Below are 18,642 nucleotides of genomic sequence, written 5' to 3'. Positions count from 1 at the left end.
ATACGTTCTATCAAGTTTAAGTATTCGTGGGACAGACTGTAAATCGATAATGGGGCTTATTGACTCAAATTCGTCAACTATAGATTCATTTCGATGCGATAACGCGTCAGCAACGACGTTTTCAGGACCAATATGCTTTCTCGTAAACGTGAACGCTTGAAGTTTCACTACCTGGCCAATCTGCCGGACAAATCCCTTTGACGCATAAGCCCATCCTGACACTATACGCACGAAATTTCTCAAGCCCTTTCAATACCGCCAAACATTCTAATTCACTAACAGAATAGTTCCGTTGAGCTTTGGATAATTTGTCCGACATATAGGCTATCGGCAACTCAACCCCATCTCGCCCTTGGGCAAGCACGCAACCGAGGCGTGTGAAGACTTCTGAGTCTTTGCGCTATGACGAAAGACATCAAATGCTTCTTCCTTATGGAAATACTTTTATATGTCTCCTCTAAAAGCTATGTATACGTCTTTGTATGCGTCAGCAAACGAGCATAGCACTTAGAAGGCACTTTGGACCTGACGACAGAAAAATTTTTGGCCGCGTTCGCTCGATTTGCTTCCTGACGGGGGTGCCCCCAATTTTACGCATTATTATATTTATCCGTTTACGAAGTACACAAGGTATTACTCGGAACTGCAGCGCAACCTGATCTCGCGATTGGCTGCAAGCTCATCAACTCGTTATCCAAGCTGCAGCGGATCATTGCTAACATTTACAAGTTTTTAAATCGATCCGAGGAGCTGAAGTAACTGTAAAGTAAGTGCATCATGGCACACATCTGTTGCTGCGATCAGTGCAAATGGCCACTCCTCGCGATGACTACAAGGCCTTGATAGAAGGAAGAACTGTCAAACCGTTTAGCTCAATGGCCTCTCTTGCGCCTTTACGACTTCGGCCTACTCCACATCGGTGGACGGCTGAAAAATTCGATGTTGGACTTCTCAGCGCGACAACCGATTATATCGCCTGGCCAACATTATGTGACTCGAGCAATCATAATCCACTTGCTGGACCTCGCGCCTTATTAGCATCAATTCGGATCTGGTGCATTGGCGGTCGTAAAAAAGTTTCTAGTATTGTTGCCAAGTGAGCCAAGCCACAATTAACAGAGCACATAGACCTACCAGCTAATCGTCTCGACACATCGTATCCCTTTATGGTCAGCGATGATCACTGTGGACCATTCTTCTAAAGGCTGTGCACCTAGCGCTTGTAAAGGGTTTGTCTACAATATCAATTCTTAACGCCCTAAATCGCTTCATCCTGACTCGCTTTCGACCGTCAAGGATCTGGTCTGACAATGCGACAAACCTGGTAGGTGCTAAGAATGAGCTGGGAGATCTGAGCCGCCTGTTCCTGAGTGAAGAACAAGGCTGTTCACGAGTTTTGCCTATCCGACTCAATTGAATGGTTGTTTATCCCGCCGCTGTGAAGACTGCGAAGCACCATTTTTATCACTTTGTTGGCCCTTCCATCTTCGATTTCGATTCGCTGCGCATGCTCGTCTGCCACATCACAGCAATTATTAATTTTCGACCATTACTTACACTTTCAGGGCTTTAAGGAAGCTTAATTTCAATCGCCTTAACTATTTTCAGCGCGTCATATATCTACAAGTATGTTGGTCCCGTTAACGATATCCTCCTTGTGAAGCAGAGAACCGACCGCCGCTGAAGTGACAATTAGCTAGAGGACTTAAATCTAAACTTGCTTTACTTTTTTACTGAGACCTTGTTTAATTCACACCACTTATGTGATCGAGTTTCCCGTATTGGAGGAGGAGTACTCATAGCTGTCGAGTATGCTAGTCAGAACGCATTGAACTTCCTATCTAACGGATTGAGTTAGTTGATTTAAGAGTTGTGTTTTGAAGTTTCCGTATCGTAATTTTATGTTCCTATATGCCTCCACTATCTAACATGTTTATTTACCAAAGCCTGAACGCTTTTAAATCTATCTCCTCCCTACTTTGTTCTTGGGGACTTTAATCTCCCAGATTTCGTTTGGTCATCGCCATTTTTGCCGATTTTGTCTCACTCTCGAGTATTAATGTATGCTGATAATGAGAAATTATGCCTTGCACATAAAGATATGGCATCATGTTATCGCGTTCTGTAGTTATTACAGACGATTTATTCACAATTTCGCAAAATATTCACGTCATTTGACTAGATTGTGCAAAAAATTCGAGAAGACAAAAGAATGCAATGACGCATTTAATAAAACCAAGATTACCACAGTACTATCAGAAAAGTACAACGTGAAGAAATTACCAATCGCATATGCGCAACGAGCCTTCACATAGGGAGAAAGCAATAAATCAACTAAAGAGCAGAAATTAGCTGCTATTCAATGGGCAATAAAACACTTTTCAGATCATGTTAACGGAAGCCAATTCTTCGTTGAAACAGACCATAGACCTCTAACCTAATTGTTTTAAATAAAAAATAGCAATCAAAAATCAACTTACTAGAATGCGAAATAAAATTGCAAAATAGATCTTAAAGAGCCAAATGTCTATGAAGTCGTTAGTAATAACGACGTAAAGAACTTTGTGAAAACAAATTGTTTACTTAAAAGAGGAAAACGAATCATTTCACAATATTCAGTTAACGGTTTTTACTCTAATGGAAAATTCGACTTATTTCAATTCTTCCAAAGTCTTAATTCAGAAGCCGAAATACATAAAATTGTTCACAAACAGTTGTTACCAAATGAACAAATAAAATGAATTTAAAAATATGGGCAATAAATATTTAAATATAATAGAAGAAGCGCTACTAACAAAGGTGACACAAATAAACAAAAATGACGGAAGTCAAATAAATCAATTCTGTCAATATATCATTATGACCCTATAGAAGGACGCGATTTCGTGTACCTTGATGAAAATAAAGAAGTACTATTACAGGCCCCAAATGACTAAAACAATTATAAAGTAGTTGTAATTTACTTGTGCGAAATGCCAATTAGCAAAAACCACAACACATACAACATACAACACATAAAACCCCAATGATAATTGAGTGGTTTTTGCTTATTGGCATTTCGCACAAGTAATTACAATTAATTAAATTACAACAATAAACGCTATCCAAAAGGGCACAGAGAGTTCTCAGTTTATAATAATTGACGTCCTTTACTTGTGCTCCAAGATTTTTATATGTTTTTACGCTATAATCCTGCATTTTATTTCTAAATTTTGCATTTTTGGTGTTTTATTTAAAGTTTTTATAGCTTGTGCAAAGTGTTATCTGTTGAGGAGTGTAAGTCTGTCAATTATTGCATTTATTAAACGCGGCGTCAGTTCCATATTGTTGCATTGCCTGTTTGATTATTTTGCTTTGGTGCTTCCCTGGGCATACGTGCGTGTGTTCGCTGCTGCATATTTCTGCTTGTGCTACGCGTTCTCGCAAATTTTTGCTGTTGCTTTTTGCTCCAAACAATTTGCTTGTGTACGAATAATTATTTTTTGAGTGCTTACTTGCTCTATCTTGTGCACCATTTTCATTTTGCTCTGCGCTCTCGCAAATTGCATAATGTGGCTAAGCAGCTCCCGAGTAATTTTGACTCGAGTTTTGAGTTGCTTGGCAAATACAGATTCGTTTTGCTCTGCGCTCTAGCAGCTTCTACCTATCTTTTAACGCTGCTGGTTATTATGTCGTGTTGTAAGAAGCCTGGCGCATTCAAGCAGGCATCATGAGCCTGCCCTGTGTGTGTGAGAATAATTGTTTTTTGAGTGTTAACTAATCTTGTGCACCGTTTTCGTTTTGGTTTGCGCTCTCGCAACTTGCATAAGCATTTAATAATTATGTCGTGCTGTAAGAAACGCTGCACGATCAAGCAGGCTGATGATTCTGCACTGCCGTAATTTGTGTGAGAATATGATGCATGCTAAGTGTGTAGGTCTTACTGGGCGTGATTCCGGCAAGATCGCCGCAATTGCCAAGAAGGAATGCGGCCGCTTTCGTTATTCGTGCTCAGAATATATCGACAAGCAAATTGATTTATTCAGAAATAATTCTGTGAGAAATCAATTCTTTTTTTTTTTTTTTTTTTTTTTTTTTTTTTATGGTTTAAGTTACTTTTATTTTTGCTAATTTTCTGTTACTTTTCACTTTTAGCAACTTTTATCAGCGTGAGTTTTGGGTAATGAAAGCTTAAGTTAAATATTTACAATGTGTATATATATGTACATGTTAATTTTGCTTCATTATAGTCGGCGTTTGGCCAGGTCTATAGGATAACACTTTTTAAGCCTCCTTCTTCGCCTCCTTAGCAGGTTTCTTGCCAAGACGTTAGGGTGGTTGCGGAGCTTACATAAGTGACTTGCTGTTTGTTGATTAATAAGGTCTCCTACCATAGTAACCTTAAGGTCCTTTGCAATGTCTCGTGTTCGAATATACCATTCGGCTCCAGAGATTTTTCGCAAGATCTTGGCCTGCATGATGCGAAGTTTGTTAAGGTGCGTCTTCGCGGCAATTCCGTATACCTGGAGTCCATATCGCCATGCAGGGGCAAGTATTACTTTATATATTTGGACTTTATTTCGGAGCGAGAGTTTGTTGTTTGGGTTTAGCAGCCAGCTCAGACGTCTGATTTTGCTTTTCAAGTTGTTGGTCGCCATGAAGAAAAAGTCCAGGGGAGGAGTCCTTGCGCAGGGTGTGAGTGACCGTAGCACATTTTTGGGGGTTCACAGAGATATTCCACCTGCAAGCCCAGTTTTCGAAGCGTTTCAGATACTCTTGCAGGATGTCTGTTGCTTCGTAGACGCAATTATTCTTGGCAAGGATTGCCGTGTCATCAGCAAACGTAGCCACCAGGAAATCCTGCCGACTGACGAGGGGTATTTCGCTTGCCTTGGGCATATCGTGCGTGAAGAGGCTATAAAGAGTGGGACCCAAAACGCTACCTTGTGGAACTCCCGCTCTTATGCGTTTGGTATGAGAGGCTATGCCATCCTGTACCACTCTAAATGTCCTCTCGTTCAAGCTGCGGATTCAATTTGCCCTTAATCTTGGAGAGGAGTCCTGCGTGCCACACCCGGTCAAAAGCTTGTTGGATGTCGAGGTATGCTGCCACCACATACTCCTTCCTGTTAAAGCCGTCCAAAATAAAATTTGTGACCCGATGGAGTTGCTCAGGGGTACCGTGTTTCAGTCTAAACCCAAACTGGAACTTCGGGATTAAGCGTTTTATTTCCGGAGTATCCAGGATCCTTCTAAGGATGCACCTTTCCAGTATCTTGCCAAAGGTAGGCAGGAGGCTGATGGGGCGATAAGAGTCCAGTTGATTAGGGGATTTTCCGCTCTTGTGCAACATAATGATATGCGCCTTCTTCCAGGCTACTGGAAAATGACCTAGCCGAAGAGTTGCATTAAAAATGGCTACGAGAAAAAGCACCGCCTTGTATGGCAATAGCTTAATTGTCTGGTTGTCCAACCGATCTTCCCCAGGGGCTTTGTTGTTTTTTAGGGTCTTTATCTCCTGCTTTACTTCTTGGAAGGTGATTGGTGATAAAGGGAGTGCCGTTTGTAGCGGCGCCTCCAGGATTTGCGCGACTCGCTGTATCCTTCTATGCGATGCGGTCTCAAACGGGTTGAAACGCTCCTCCAGGTTACAGGCGAAGGCTTCGGCTCTTTCCATTGGCGACCTGGCCCAGGTGCCATCGGGATGTCGAACGGGAAACTTTGGTGCAGGTTGCCGCTTGTATCGACTGGTAAGTTTCCACAGTGCGAATTTGGAGCTCTCGTCTGCCGTTGCTTCCTCCAGCATGGTGTCTGTGGCTTTTCTTCTCAGTAAGGTCAACTCCTTTCTGACTCTGTTGGCGATACGGCGATAGATCCTATCGATTCTGGGACATACGAAAACAATATTCCTTTATTGTCTCTTTTGGACGTCTAATCGATTTTGCCATGGCGTAGTGGATTTCTGCTTCATGTGAAGCTAATTCGTCGCGAAGTGCGTTTGCAAAGTGGTGCCATGTCGCATGAAGTCTTGGCGAAGAGTTAAACCACATTCTGGCTGTACATTTGAGTCGAGTGTAGATTGCGAGCATTAAAAACTTTTCGTCCCACTGATATGCCTCAACCACTTTGTTGACACGATCAATGAACTGATGACTGAAATGGCATCTGTCGGGTCAAACTCAGGCAACGTGTTAGCAATATCCTTGACCGAAGCTTGACGTGTGGCTGTGCTTTGTTGATACTCATCATCCACCTCGCTTTCTGTATCTTGCACTAAGTTGTTTATAGCCGGTGGCTTGCTCGACACTTGTCCACTAGCACTAGCGCATTGCATGTTTATAAACTGACTCATAATTTCATTTAACCTTATTATTTCATTTTGTAGCTGATAAAGTGATCCTCCCTCTTCATGGCTTTGCTTGTACTCTTCTGTGGATTGCTTCTCCGCAACGGCAATCGCAATGTTAGCTCAATCTGTGAAATTCGAAGAGAATTCCCAAGAGAATTATACACCCCGACGCTGCAGGAAATGTATTCCAACTTATGAAACAGTCTGATGTTAAGATCGTGGGAACTTATCCCAGCTTGCAGTAATCTTTGTCACTTAGACCTTTGGGAGCATATCCCACTGCAAACTTCTCATCCAGACTTCTATGCGTTTCTTCTCTGCGTGTAGGCGAACACGGCATATCTGTGTCCATACATAGATCTATCCCATTTCTGAACTGTAAGAATTGGTCAGGTCAACTGAGTGAGATACGCTTATACAAACATAAGTAAATGATAGAATAGTTTAATGCGTTAACTTCACAAAGATTAGCTTATATCTTAGATTCTTAAGAAGCGTCCGTCCTCCTTCTTTATTGGCTTGCTGCTTTTTCTCTAGTGATGCTTAACTCGCTACTTTTTCGCCTAATTATCGATTCGCTGTGAATGGCAATGGGTTGAGATTGCCGACTCTTACATATTTGTTAATAAATAATTTTCATTTTTTTTTATTATTATTTATTTATTTATTAATGGTCGACAAACCGAGTGTCTTCCTTATTTTTCAATAGGTTATACAATAGATAATAGAATTATATGCTTAAAGCCTAGTTAAAGAATACAATTTTCTAAATAGCATCACCGACCGATGGAATTGTTTTATTTGCCAGTCCGGCCAGCTGTTCCCCTTTTCATAGCTAATTTTGTCAGTGACGATATTAGAGCCTACTGTAAGAATTGGTCAGGTCGACTGAGTGAAATACTCTTATGCAAACATAAGTAAAAGATAGAATAGTATACTGCGTTAACTTTACAAAGATTAGCTTATATCATAGATTCTAAAGAAGCGTCCGTCCTCTTTCTCTATTGGCTTGATGCTTTTTTCTAGTGATGCTTAGCTCGATACTTCTTCGCCTAATTATAGATTCGCTGTGAATGGCAATGGGTTGAGATTGCCAGACGCTTACAATATGTATATATGTATATATGTATATATGTATATATGTATATATGTATATATGTATATATGTATATATGTATATATGTATATGTATGTATATATGTATATGTATGTATATATGTATATATGTATAAATGTATATATGTATATATGTATAAATGTATAAATGTATATATGTATAAATGTATATATGTATATATGTATAAATGTATTAATGTATAAATGTATAAATGTATAAATGTATAAATGTATAAATGTATAAATGTATAAATGTATATATGTATATATGTATATATGTATATATGTATATATGTATATATGTATATATGTATATATGTATATATGTATATATGTATATATGTATATATGTATATATGTATATATGTATATATGTATATATGTATATATGTATATATGTATATATGTATATATGTATATATGTATATATGTATATATGTATACATGTATACATGTATACATGTATACATATATGTATGTATGTATTTATGTATATATGTATATACATATGTTAAGCTTTAATTTTGTCGTTGAATAACCAACCCAGTGAAAAGTAAACAAGAGTAAATGCATGTACAAAAAACCCAAAACAAAGCAAACGAAATAAGAATGTGCATTATCAATAATTCAATCCTAACATTAATATGGAATCTTTATTTAGCCGCAGAAATTTCGGAGAAAGTGATAAATCATGGTTTCCCTCCTCTTCGATAATAAGTGTGTAAAATTTAAACTTACCGAAAATTTTATTTTCTGCATCTTGGAGGGGCGGGTCAATTAGCCTTAGCTTACCCATATGTGGCTTCAGAAAAGAAAACACTAATTATTTCCATTATATTAGATAAAACGGAAGGAAACGATATCTTCGGCTCGCCGAAGATCTAATATCCTTGCAGACCCAACCTTTTCATAATGCTCATTGCTTTGCCTGTATCTAAAAAGCACAGTGAAAATACTTAAAGCTGCGTTTGATCTTGATAAACAAAAATGTTTTTAATCAAAAACTTAGCTTTCGACCGATCGTTCCTATGGCAGATAGTAGTAGTAGTAGTCCGGTATCATCAAAATATCTTGTATGACAAAAAAGTTGTCCATACAACAACTTAATTTTGATAAACAAAATATATGACGAGAATAGTAAAACTAATAAATGCAGCTTTGGTCAAGATATCTTGATGAACAAAAATGTTCTTCATACAACTTAATTTTCGAGTTTGGTCAAGATATCTTGATGAACAAAAATATGTTTCTATGGCAGCTATATGATATTATAGTGGTCAGATCCAGCTGGTTTTGACATATGTACTGCGTGCAAGAGAAAGAAAGACTCCTTTAAAGTTTCGTAAGGATAGCTTGATACTGAGAGACTGGTTCGCATAGAAACATAGAACAGACGGACACGGCTATATCGACTCGGCTGTTGATACTAATCAAGAATATATATACTTTATGGCGTCGGAGATGTCTTTTTTCTATGCGAAACACATTTCACGACAAAATTATAATACCTTCTGCAAGGGTATAAAAATATGAATATACAAATTAACGTTATGGCCGATATGAAGTACACGTTCAAACATTTTTATTATTTGCCTGGGTATGAATAATAATGTTCAGAAATAAAATGTTTATAATGAATCTTGAATAAGCTGTCGTTTTAATCCGAAAATCATATCGCACCAAAGTACGTCGTCGCTTAAAGAAAAACACCATTAATCGTAAGATAGGCTAGCAGCCAGGTGGCTGACCACCATGGGGTGGTCATAACACCAATACGGGCGCTTGAGGAAATCTATCTTTCTAAATATATTTCTTTTTCTCTCGTCCCCTTCCCCTGCCACGACTCGTGGTTGGTAATTCGGCTTCCAAAAATTCTCTAATATAATCTAAGGTTGTAAGTTACAGAATGTGCTAACAGTAGATGTGTTTTCATCTTGTGTAAGAAATACTACGCGAGCTTGCTTACTTTCGTCGGTTGTAATGTAAAATTCTTTGCTAAAAGCTGGATAGTGATGAAATAATTCATTTATTTTTTGTAGATATTCAAAAGCTGACTCTGCTGTCAACTCGAATTTTACATTATCTTAGCCAAAATCTATAATTCGATAATTTTGTAATAAATGTCTGTAATAATTGCAAAATGCAGCAAATATCCTAGCTGCGTCACCCGGAAAAATACCTTTGTTAGTATATTTATGACCTACAAAAGTAAATGCGTGCATAAGTAATATAACATTTATTAGATTTAAAATCATGTTGATAGACCTAAAATGCTAGATTCTTCGTTCAGACAGACGGTTACACGATTTTTTGTACTTTCCTAAGATTAAATATCTTCTTTACATGTATGTGGAATTTTATAATTTCTGATTCTTATCCATTGCGGACCTAATAATATCAAGGTATTGTAGTGGTCTCGAAATGCTTCGAAATATGACATGCCTCTTGCAACTTAATATTCATACCTCTGCTTAAAAATACTCTAATATTTCACTTAAAATAAAAAACTTACTATATGCGTCCCATGTTATTTTTTCAATTAGTGGTTTTATTTGTTCATTTATCATCGCCATCTCGACCGCAATAAGCGCCCTCTCTGTTTCGTGCGCTCTCTCGTTAATGTCATTGCACCATTCTGCGATTCTCTCTAATTTTATACGAGCTTGCTGTAATATGAGTATGACCACTTATTGTCAAAACAGGCAAATGTATTTTACGCACCCAAAGATCTTCTTCCAAACTGAAAAATTTAATAAGGTTTGGAGTAAGCTCACATTCCAGCAGACGCAAGACTTTTATATCCTTAAGAGCGGTTTTAAGATTTTCGTTAAAATTTACAGAAATGTTGTCATTTTCATCACTTTTTAGCAGAGAAATTGCCATGCTTTCTTGAATACTGGCCCAACATTCAACAACCCACTTAGCTAGTATATTTTTAATAAAACTATTTACTTCCTGTAGCATAAGATTATACAGATCTAAGATATTCTTTCCCCTTTCGTTTTCAAAAAGTCTAAAAATAAGAATATTACATTTGCCTTAGACCTTATTACTTGCTTTAAATACTTACGGGTAATCATACATGTCTGCGTCTTTATAAATGGCAGTAATACGATGACGAAGTTTATTTAGCAATGCGATGGTTCCTGAAGTTTTTGGAAAACAGTCGTCAGTTGGTATATCCTATTAGTATTGCATTATTAGTAAGATTTAGTTTAATGATTTATATAAAAATTACTGACCAATACACCTTTCTCAGTATACATCTGCTTAAGAATATTAAAATCCTCTTTAACATATAAAATTTCTTTCTCGAAATCGTCAACAATTATATGCATAAATGAATCAATATGAGCCCTAATTATAGGCCGAAGTAGTATTTGCCCACCAAGTAACAAATCATGCGAGTCCTCAAGAGCTTTTTCGAATTGAGTCGCTATCATTCTCTCTAACATATCTGTTTTTTGCTTAAAGTGCAGACGATCTATTTCAAAAAGTGAATTTTCAGCTTCCGGATCTAGGGGATTGTACTGTATGTTGGTCCATTCACGATAACAGTTTTTATAGTCTTCGACAATTTTTTCAAGAGCAGCAGAAATTTGACGTCCCTTTAGGCCACCTATCACTATTTTGTCTAACTTCATGAAATCACGCCCTGTATTGAACATCTCTTTAAGTTCATGAAGTCGGTCCATAAAGCCGTCCAAGCGTTGAAAAATTTTTGCTGCCTGCCATGTCCAGTCCTGTGAATTGAATGTAGTACCGATTTTAAATTTTTTTAATGAGTTGCGGCATTCTCTGTATATAGTTCTGTAAATAAAACGAGGCTAGGTTACAAAATTCACACGATCAGTATAATGGTACAACTTACTTATAATATTCGAGGTGCTGTATGTTCATTATAATTTTCTTGTAAGCTTCCTCAACGTCACCCTGAAACATGGAATCAGGTTCAATTGTACGAATAACGCATTCAATAAGTGAATTATGAAAAAGATTAAAGAAGAGGGTCATATTATCAAGGGTGTGAAAATAACGAGAATGTCCCCATACAAGTCCAACTGTTAGCATTAAGGGTCTTATATCCGGTCTATTATCATCCATAGTGTTCATTTCAAACTTATCAATTTTCTTTTTCTATAAGATTGCCAATATAATTCATCAAAGAAATCTAGCAAGATTTAGTTTCTTACCAGAGCTGCTAAGCATTTTGTTATGTCCCGCGCCTCGGCTAAAGACTCCAAAACTAGCTCAACAATTCGTCGATAGGAATGCTCAAAAACCGATTGTATTTTTTCCAATACAAATCCTATAGTCTTGATTCGAATATCACCCAATTGATGCGCAAGATTCTCAAGGTTTTCTTGCCGAGATTCCCAGTATGCAAATATCGCTTCTGGAAGTGGATATCTTTCCGTCGAAAACAGCTTGTCTGTTGGCTTGACACCTACAAGATTTTCCACAGAGTCCAACCATTTTACTACCATAAATTCAATAGAATGTTTCATCATGTGGTTAACTGATGCATGCTCCCTAAAATTATATTGCAAATGTTTTTCAAACTTTTGTATAGCTATAAACCAATTGCAATTAATTGTGCCGATTTTAGATCGGCATACAAAAAATATAGCTAAATATATATTCTAAACATATATTAGAAAGAGACCTATTTTAGGAATGTATATCTTTCGGTCGAGGTTTTCTGAACTTTCGTATAGCTATATCCCAATTACAATTAACTGCAAAATATATAAAGAAATATATATTATCAATTAATATTTAATTGAGAAAACATCAATAATACTTAATTATTGGCGAGGCTGTTGAGTAGAGGCATAGCAACTGGTGCGGTCTGTCGCGAGTTCGAGTCGTTGCTTCTAAAATTGTATATATATGTCAAGCATCTTTCATTTTATTCCAATCGCCACCTTACCGCCACCACCTCAGAGCTATAAATCAAGTTGTATTGCCAACCAACTTAAGCCACAATTTAAATGCAATTGACTTTTTAAGAAAACACAAATATTCTATGGTACAATAAGATATACTGTAGAAAATTTCATAAAGATCGGTTCAGAAAAAACCAAAGTTATATGTAACTGCGCAATTAGAAAGCACAGCTAGCGAAACTTCAAGAATTTCTGTATACATGTACACATACACATTCATGCGCGTCAGCATCGCGTTCTATCGCATTCTAACAGCATGATAATTGCGACTATTTTCTGTAATGCTATTTAAGTTCTTTTTTCCTCATAAGTACTTAATTATTGGTGTGGCTGCTGAGTAGAAGCATAGCAAGTGGTGCGGTCTGTGGCGAGTTCGAGCCCCACCGGGGAAAGCATTTTTTTTTATTGCTGGTGTGGCTGTTTAGTAGAGTCGACAGCAAGTAATGCGAGTTCGAACCCTGCCAAGGGAACTTTTTTTAAATTTATTTGGCGTTGGCATAAGAGGGTTCAGGGTATTCCCTAGTCGGAAGATCGCGACTAGAACCTGTTGTTTTTTTTTTTTTGCTGGTGTGGCTGTTGAGTAGAGTCGATAGCAAGTAATACGGTCAGTTGCGAGTTCGAACCCTGCCAAGGGAATTTTTTTTTTAAATTTGTATTTTATTACTTTAGTCGAGCGCGTTGCGCGAACTGAATTTGGTGTTGGAATAAGCGGGTTCAGGGTATTCCCTAGTCGGGAGCTCCCGACTAGTTTAAAACTTGTTTAAAACTAAAGCAAAGAATTAAAGAAAAATTTGGTCTTACACAATATGTTATAATGCTAGTGAGTGAGGAAAAAGTAGAATATGCATTTTATACCAGCTGCGACAAGGCCTGCAAAGTTTGTTAAAAAAAAAACAGCTGTTTACGAACTCCAACTGTTTGAATTTAAATGCTTGTGAATAACAATGCTGGGTCGCGGGGATCATCCGCTGTGGTGTAATAATGTGCTGTAATATATGTTTTTACTGGGGCGTCTGGAGGGCTTCCACTTGGAACCTTTACAAATTGCTGCCCGTATGGGGGGTTTTCTCCTGTAGAAATTGATATATTCCTTCGTAGGAAAAAAAAACACTTGTTTGTCTGGTTATATTTTTCAGAGTTTAGGTTAGAATGTTTTAGTGTAAGTGTTAGTGTGAGCGGTGAATATTATTTTTTGTTTTATTTCCTGCGTCAGACCCAACTTTAGTGAAGTATCGGCGGCTAGATACACTTCTTTTGTAAACATGTCGCCCACCTTGCAGTATTGCAAACAAAAGGAGAAGGAAGTGGCTCTGTTTTATTGGTCCGCTGGATCCGTACAGTATCTACCCGAATACAGTATTGTGGGCTAATGGTGCGCCACCATGGCTCGGTAGGTCGCCTTGAAAAATTAGCTCGGGATAAATGTCCGAGCCCAACACCAGACTTGATGAAACCAGCTATCATCTGGCACTTGCGTCACTTGCCCTTGAGCCGACATGATTCCGCGGATTGCTGACGGGCCAGACTATTTGGGCAAAACTGTTGCTGCAAAGCCTTCAAGCGCTGCCAGCGGCTGATCTCTGGCTGTGCCACTGAAAATGTTCGGGAGTCAGAGCCAAGAGATCAGTAGGATCTTCCGACATTGGGGAAATCGGTCTTAATTCAGGCATGCTTCAACTTTGGATAGGAGCGTGCAGACGTGCTCTTTAAATGTAATAAATATACATATCGAATACAGACTGTATCCAGAGTCATTTAAATTGAAACACACGCCGAAGTCACAAGCATAATTCAAGTACAAAGTTATATGATCGTACAAGTATGCAATGGGTAGTAGAAGTGCCGAGTATGCATGCTTAGCATGCGCGACCGTCCCTTCTTTATGTATGTATATAACACTCTCTCGCCTTTGACTTCTTAACGTCTATGCCGGCGTTTACTGGCAGCGAAGTTGCGCAGTTAAGGCTTAGAATATAAGATATGAATTATTAAAGTTTAATAAATAAAGACAGCTCAAAACACATGGATGTGTTTCTGATTGAAGTGAGCAGTATCATGCAAGAGCATTAATTTGATGTCCAACATATTACTTGGTAACCATCACGTCCAATTTATTACATGGCTACCGTGCAGTAGGTCTAAATAGACCTGGACCTGTGGCAGCGCCAAAAAAAAAAACAATTAACAGAATATTACAACAATCAAAATGGGAACAATAAAGGGTCTCAATAAAATTATTTACCTGCAAATAGCTAAGCAACCACAACTAAGGCGTATCGGCCAACAAGCTACAACATGTGCAGCATCAAATAAAACAAGTACGCAATACAGTGAGCAAACATATTAACATCATGCCTATGGCCAGACAACAATAATCAAAGCAGTTCGATCTACAAGATACTTCTCCAGTCGAGAAAAAGGGACGCTCCAACTATACACAATAGCTGAGTATAGGGCGCGCCTACAACTAAAATCAAAACCAAAGACAAAGAGACAAAACCAAAGAAAGGAAGACCAAGGTGTTGTTGTCCTCGGTCTTCTTCATGGCTGCTTCCGTGGTCAACGGGTATTTGATGATGTTGTAAGCATTCATGCTTTTCCTGGTGGGCATCGCCTTCCTGGGGTATTTGGGATTACGTGGAAGCTTCAACGTTGTTGGACGACGGAAGTGCACATTGGTGCGGGTCTTGCATGTGCGTGTACCGAAAGCGCCCTTGATGATTTTCACCTTCTTGGCGGGCTTGGCGCCAGCCTTGCCCACGGGCTACTTGCCCTTGGCAGCAGCTTGTGCCCTGGCGGAGAGCTTGGCCAGCACAGACTGGGGCCTCTTAGCAGCGTCAGCGGCTGGCTTATTGGCAGAACCAGCAGAGGCAGCGGGGTTTTTGGCAGGAGCAGCAGATTTCTTGGGGGCAGCAGCCGCAGGTTTAGCTGCAGCGGGTGGCTCCTTCCTGGCAGCAGCACGCGCTTCTGCGGCCGCCCTTTTCTGCTCTGCCTTCTTATCGCCGCTTCGGTAGGCTTTTTAGGTGGCATTTCTAGAGACCCATTTGAGATCCACCATAATTAAATACACTGATATCCTTGTATACGAATACAATGAAATCAGGAGTTTGGTTAACGAGTGGCAAAAAAACTGACAAATTTAAATAAAAAGCATGATCTTTTTATCTACCATCGGTGTTAAATACACCGGTAACATTTGATAAGCCACGAAAAACTAGAAGATTGAAACACAGTAAACATGGCTCAAGCAGTAGATGAATTTTTGAAATTAGCCACATCACTCATACCTGAGTTAGATGGAAAGGCAGAGAATTTACAAACTTTCAAAGACACATTGAAACTACTTAATTCCCTAAAAGGCGCATGAAACAGTAGAAATCAACCTAATAAAGACTAAGCGGAAGGATCATGCAAGAAATTTAATAAGTCATGAGCAAACAATTGTTCAAATGATAAATTGACAGCCAAAGTCAAAGGAGAATCAGTAGATGTAGTTTCAGCCAAATTACTAAATCTCCAACAAAAAAACAAGTAAGAGGTTCTAGTCGGGAGCTCCCGACTTGGGGTTACCCTGAACCCACTTCTTCCAAAATCAAATGCATATATATATTCTATTTTCTAGCTAGCTCTAGCTCTTATTATTTACCAAAATTTCCCAAAAAACAGGATATCGATATCGATTTTTATCGATTGCTTGGAAACGGAGTAAGTTATCGATTATCGGAATCAAACTCGATCTGCGCGAAATGTCTACAAGGGTATTCAGCGTGCCGAAGATGTGCTCACTCTCTAGTTTAAACTGAATTCTTGGTTTAGAATTTTTAAATACATGTGCACTTATAGAATTTTGAATTTCTTAAATATAATTGCAATTGTGGTTTTATTGTGTGCTAGGTGTTATGTGCTTGTGCTGCTATTATAAATAAATGTGTTCATATAGAATTTTGGATTTTTTAAATATAATTGCAATTTGTTTTATTTTATTATCGACTCGTCTGTTAATCAATCGAAGGTAATCGCACTGAAAGAGCAGAATTAAGGAGGCGCATTAGATAACTTCATAATAGTCTAACGACTGGAATGGACTGGCAAATCATTAGAGCCCTGCAATACACATTTACTGAACACCGATTCGGAATTCACAAAAAAAAGATTAAATGTGCAAAGCAAACAAGGAGGTTTTAGTCGGGAGCTCCCGACTAGGAGATACCCTAAGCCCTCCTATTCCAACACCAAATGCAAATATATATACTATTCTAGAAGCTACATGTGAAGTTTGGTGAGTCTAGCCCTCATTATTTACCAAAATTGCTCAAAAAAAAGTATTTCGATATAGATTTTTATCGATTATAGTCTATTGATGCTGATCAAGAATATATATACTTTATGGGGTCGGAGATGCTTCCTTCAGCCTGTTACATACATTTGCACAAATACATTATGACCTTTTAGCCATTTTCAATGGGTTCAGGGTATAACTATCGAAAAGGACCTTAGAAATTATCAACCTGCGTGGGCTTTACCCAACTAGCAAGTTATTATAAGAGAGCGCATGAAAAGAGCGATTAACGAAAATGCACCTGCGCTTAGATCAGCCGAAATTGAGTAATGTCTTATCACCCAATGGATCATACGCTATCACGGTTGAGATGAGTTGAATTTAGTGGCTCTTTCAGCGTAATTGGCGACACATGGGGAAGTCTGTGAGCGAATTTATATAAAATTTTGCAGTACTATTTTTTGGTCCGACTCAATGATAGCCATCAGTTGGATCCGTGCAGGAGGTGCAAACTGGAAAGTATTTGTTTCAAATCGCATAAACAAAATTCTGGAGATCTCGAATGGAAGACAATGGAGACATGTTAAACGTTTTATTCGAAACTGGAATGAAAAGCTATCTCTTCTTACAAGCCGGTCACAAGAGATAGCAGTTTATTACCTCTTGACCCATATTTTAATTTGGGGGAGCGCGTCTTACGACTCGAAGGAAGATTTCGCATGCATTGTTGCCAAAGTGAATGAAGATAATCCATATATATTGCCCAAACATTATTTCACGAGTCTTGTCGTAAATTATAGTCATGCTTGTTCCTTGCATGGAGGCTAATCGATCACACTCAATTATATAAGAAATAAATATTGGATCATCAATGAGCGTAATGCACTTCGTTTTAAATGTATCACATGTTTTAAAATGAAGCCTCAGTTTGCAAGTCCACAAATGGGAAATTTGCCAGCGGTGCGTGTGCGGCCCTCGGGAGCTTTCTCGTCTGTCGGAGTTGACTATGCATGGACGTATTAATATTTCGCCATACAAGGGATGAGGACGTGTAGCACAAAATGGATACGTTGCCGTGTTTATATGCTTGGTGATCAAGGCTATACATTTAGAGTCAGTTGGAGATTTAAATTCAGAGGTGTTTTTAGGAGTAATATATCGATTCATGGGGAGACGTGGTCTATAGTGACAGTGGTATAAATTTTCTAGGAGCCAACAAAACACTACAAGCTTATAGGTAGAAACAATTGCTGAATAAGGGAATCACTTGGCATTTCAACCCTCCATCAGCTCCACACTTTGGTGGATAATGGGAAGAGTTAAGTTAAGTCCATGAAGTATCATCTCAAGAGAACCATTGGAGAGCAAGTGTTAACCTTTGAGAAAATTGCGACAGTGTTAGCACAAATTGGGTGTTGTCTTAATTCAAGGCCTCTGTGTCCCATTTCGAATGACCCTGAGGATTAGATGGTGTTAACCCCCGGTCACTTTCTCACTGGTATTGTACTCTTGTCGCCTCCTACTGCTGAGCTCAATTGATTTTAGTTTTTTTTTATTTTAGTTTTCTGATCACGCCTATATTTTCCTGTTGGCGCACTTTACTCACTCAGTAGTTTGTAGTAGTAGTTGGAGCTTCTGCTCCAATGCTCCAATTTCTTAATCATGAATAATTCTTACAATCTTTACTTAGCTACTTCTTAGCTAAGACCGCGCGAACTGCGCTGCCAGCGATGCCGGAAGCGGAGGGGTATATTAAATACTTATATATATATGTGAAGCATATCACAGCAGAGTAAGTATCTACAAATTGAATCAACGGAAAGGATGAAAACCTAAATTTTGCAAAACAGGAGCTCTTGTTACCAACAGCAATGGTACTTATCGAGTCCAAAGATGGGTACTCTTTGGACTTTCGAGCTTTCTTGGATCAGGGTTCCCAAGCGTCGTATATTTCGGAGAACAACAACTAC

At 38.4% G+C, this 18,642-nt stretch overlaps 1 protein-coding gene and 1 pseudogene across 1 annotated transcript in view; both read right to left on the bottom strand.

The window, feature by feature from the left end:
• The window catches only part of LOC115767635 (dynein beta chain, ciliary-like), a 600,196-nt gene that overhangs the window by 504,127 nt on the left and 77,427 nt on the right, over window positions 1-18,642 (bottom strand). Inside the window, exons 4-9 of the mRNA XM_030711924.1 lie at window positions 11,638-11,977; window positions 11,316-11,581; window positions 10,687-11,254; window positions 10,515-10,627; window positions 10,166-10,457; window positions 9,957-10,110 (exon numbers count right to left, since the gene is read on the bottom strand). Coding sequence (XP_030567784.1) covers window positions 9,957-10,110; window positions 10,166-10,457; window positions 10,515-10,627; window positions 10,687-11,254; window positions 11,316-11,581; window positions 11,638-11,977 — 1,733 coding nt within the window. The remainder of the gene's footprint in view (window positions 1-9,956; window positions 10,111-10,165; window positions 10,458-10,514; window positions 10,628-10,686; window positions 11,255-11,315; window positions 11,582-11,637; window positions 11,978-18,642) is intronic.
• On the bottom strand, window positions 14,867-15,423 carry LOC115767623 (annotated as a pseudogene).

This window comes from Drosophila novamexicana, unplaced genomic scaffold (genome assembly GCF_003285875.2).
Source record: "Drosophila novamexicana strain 15010-1031.04,08,12 unplaced genomic scaffold, DnovRS2.1 tig00001429-arrow-arrow-pilon, whole genome shotgun sequence".
NCBI lineage: Eukaryota > Metazoa > Arthropoda > Insecta > Diptera > Drosophilidae > Drosophila > Drosophila novamexicana.
Note: the sequence above shows the minus strand (reverse complement) of the source record. Positions and strands in the feature narration are given on the sequence as shown.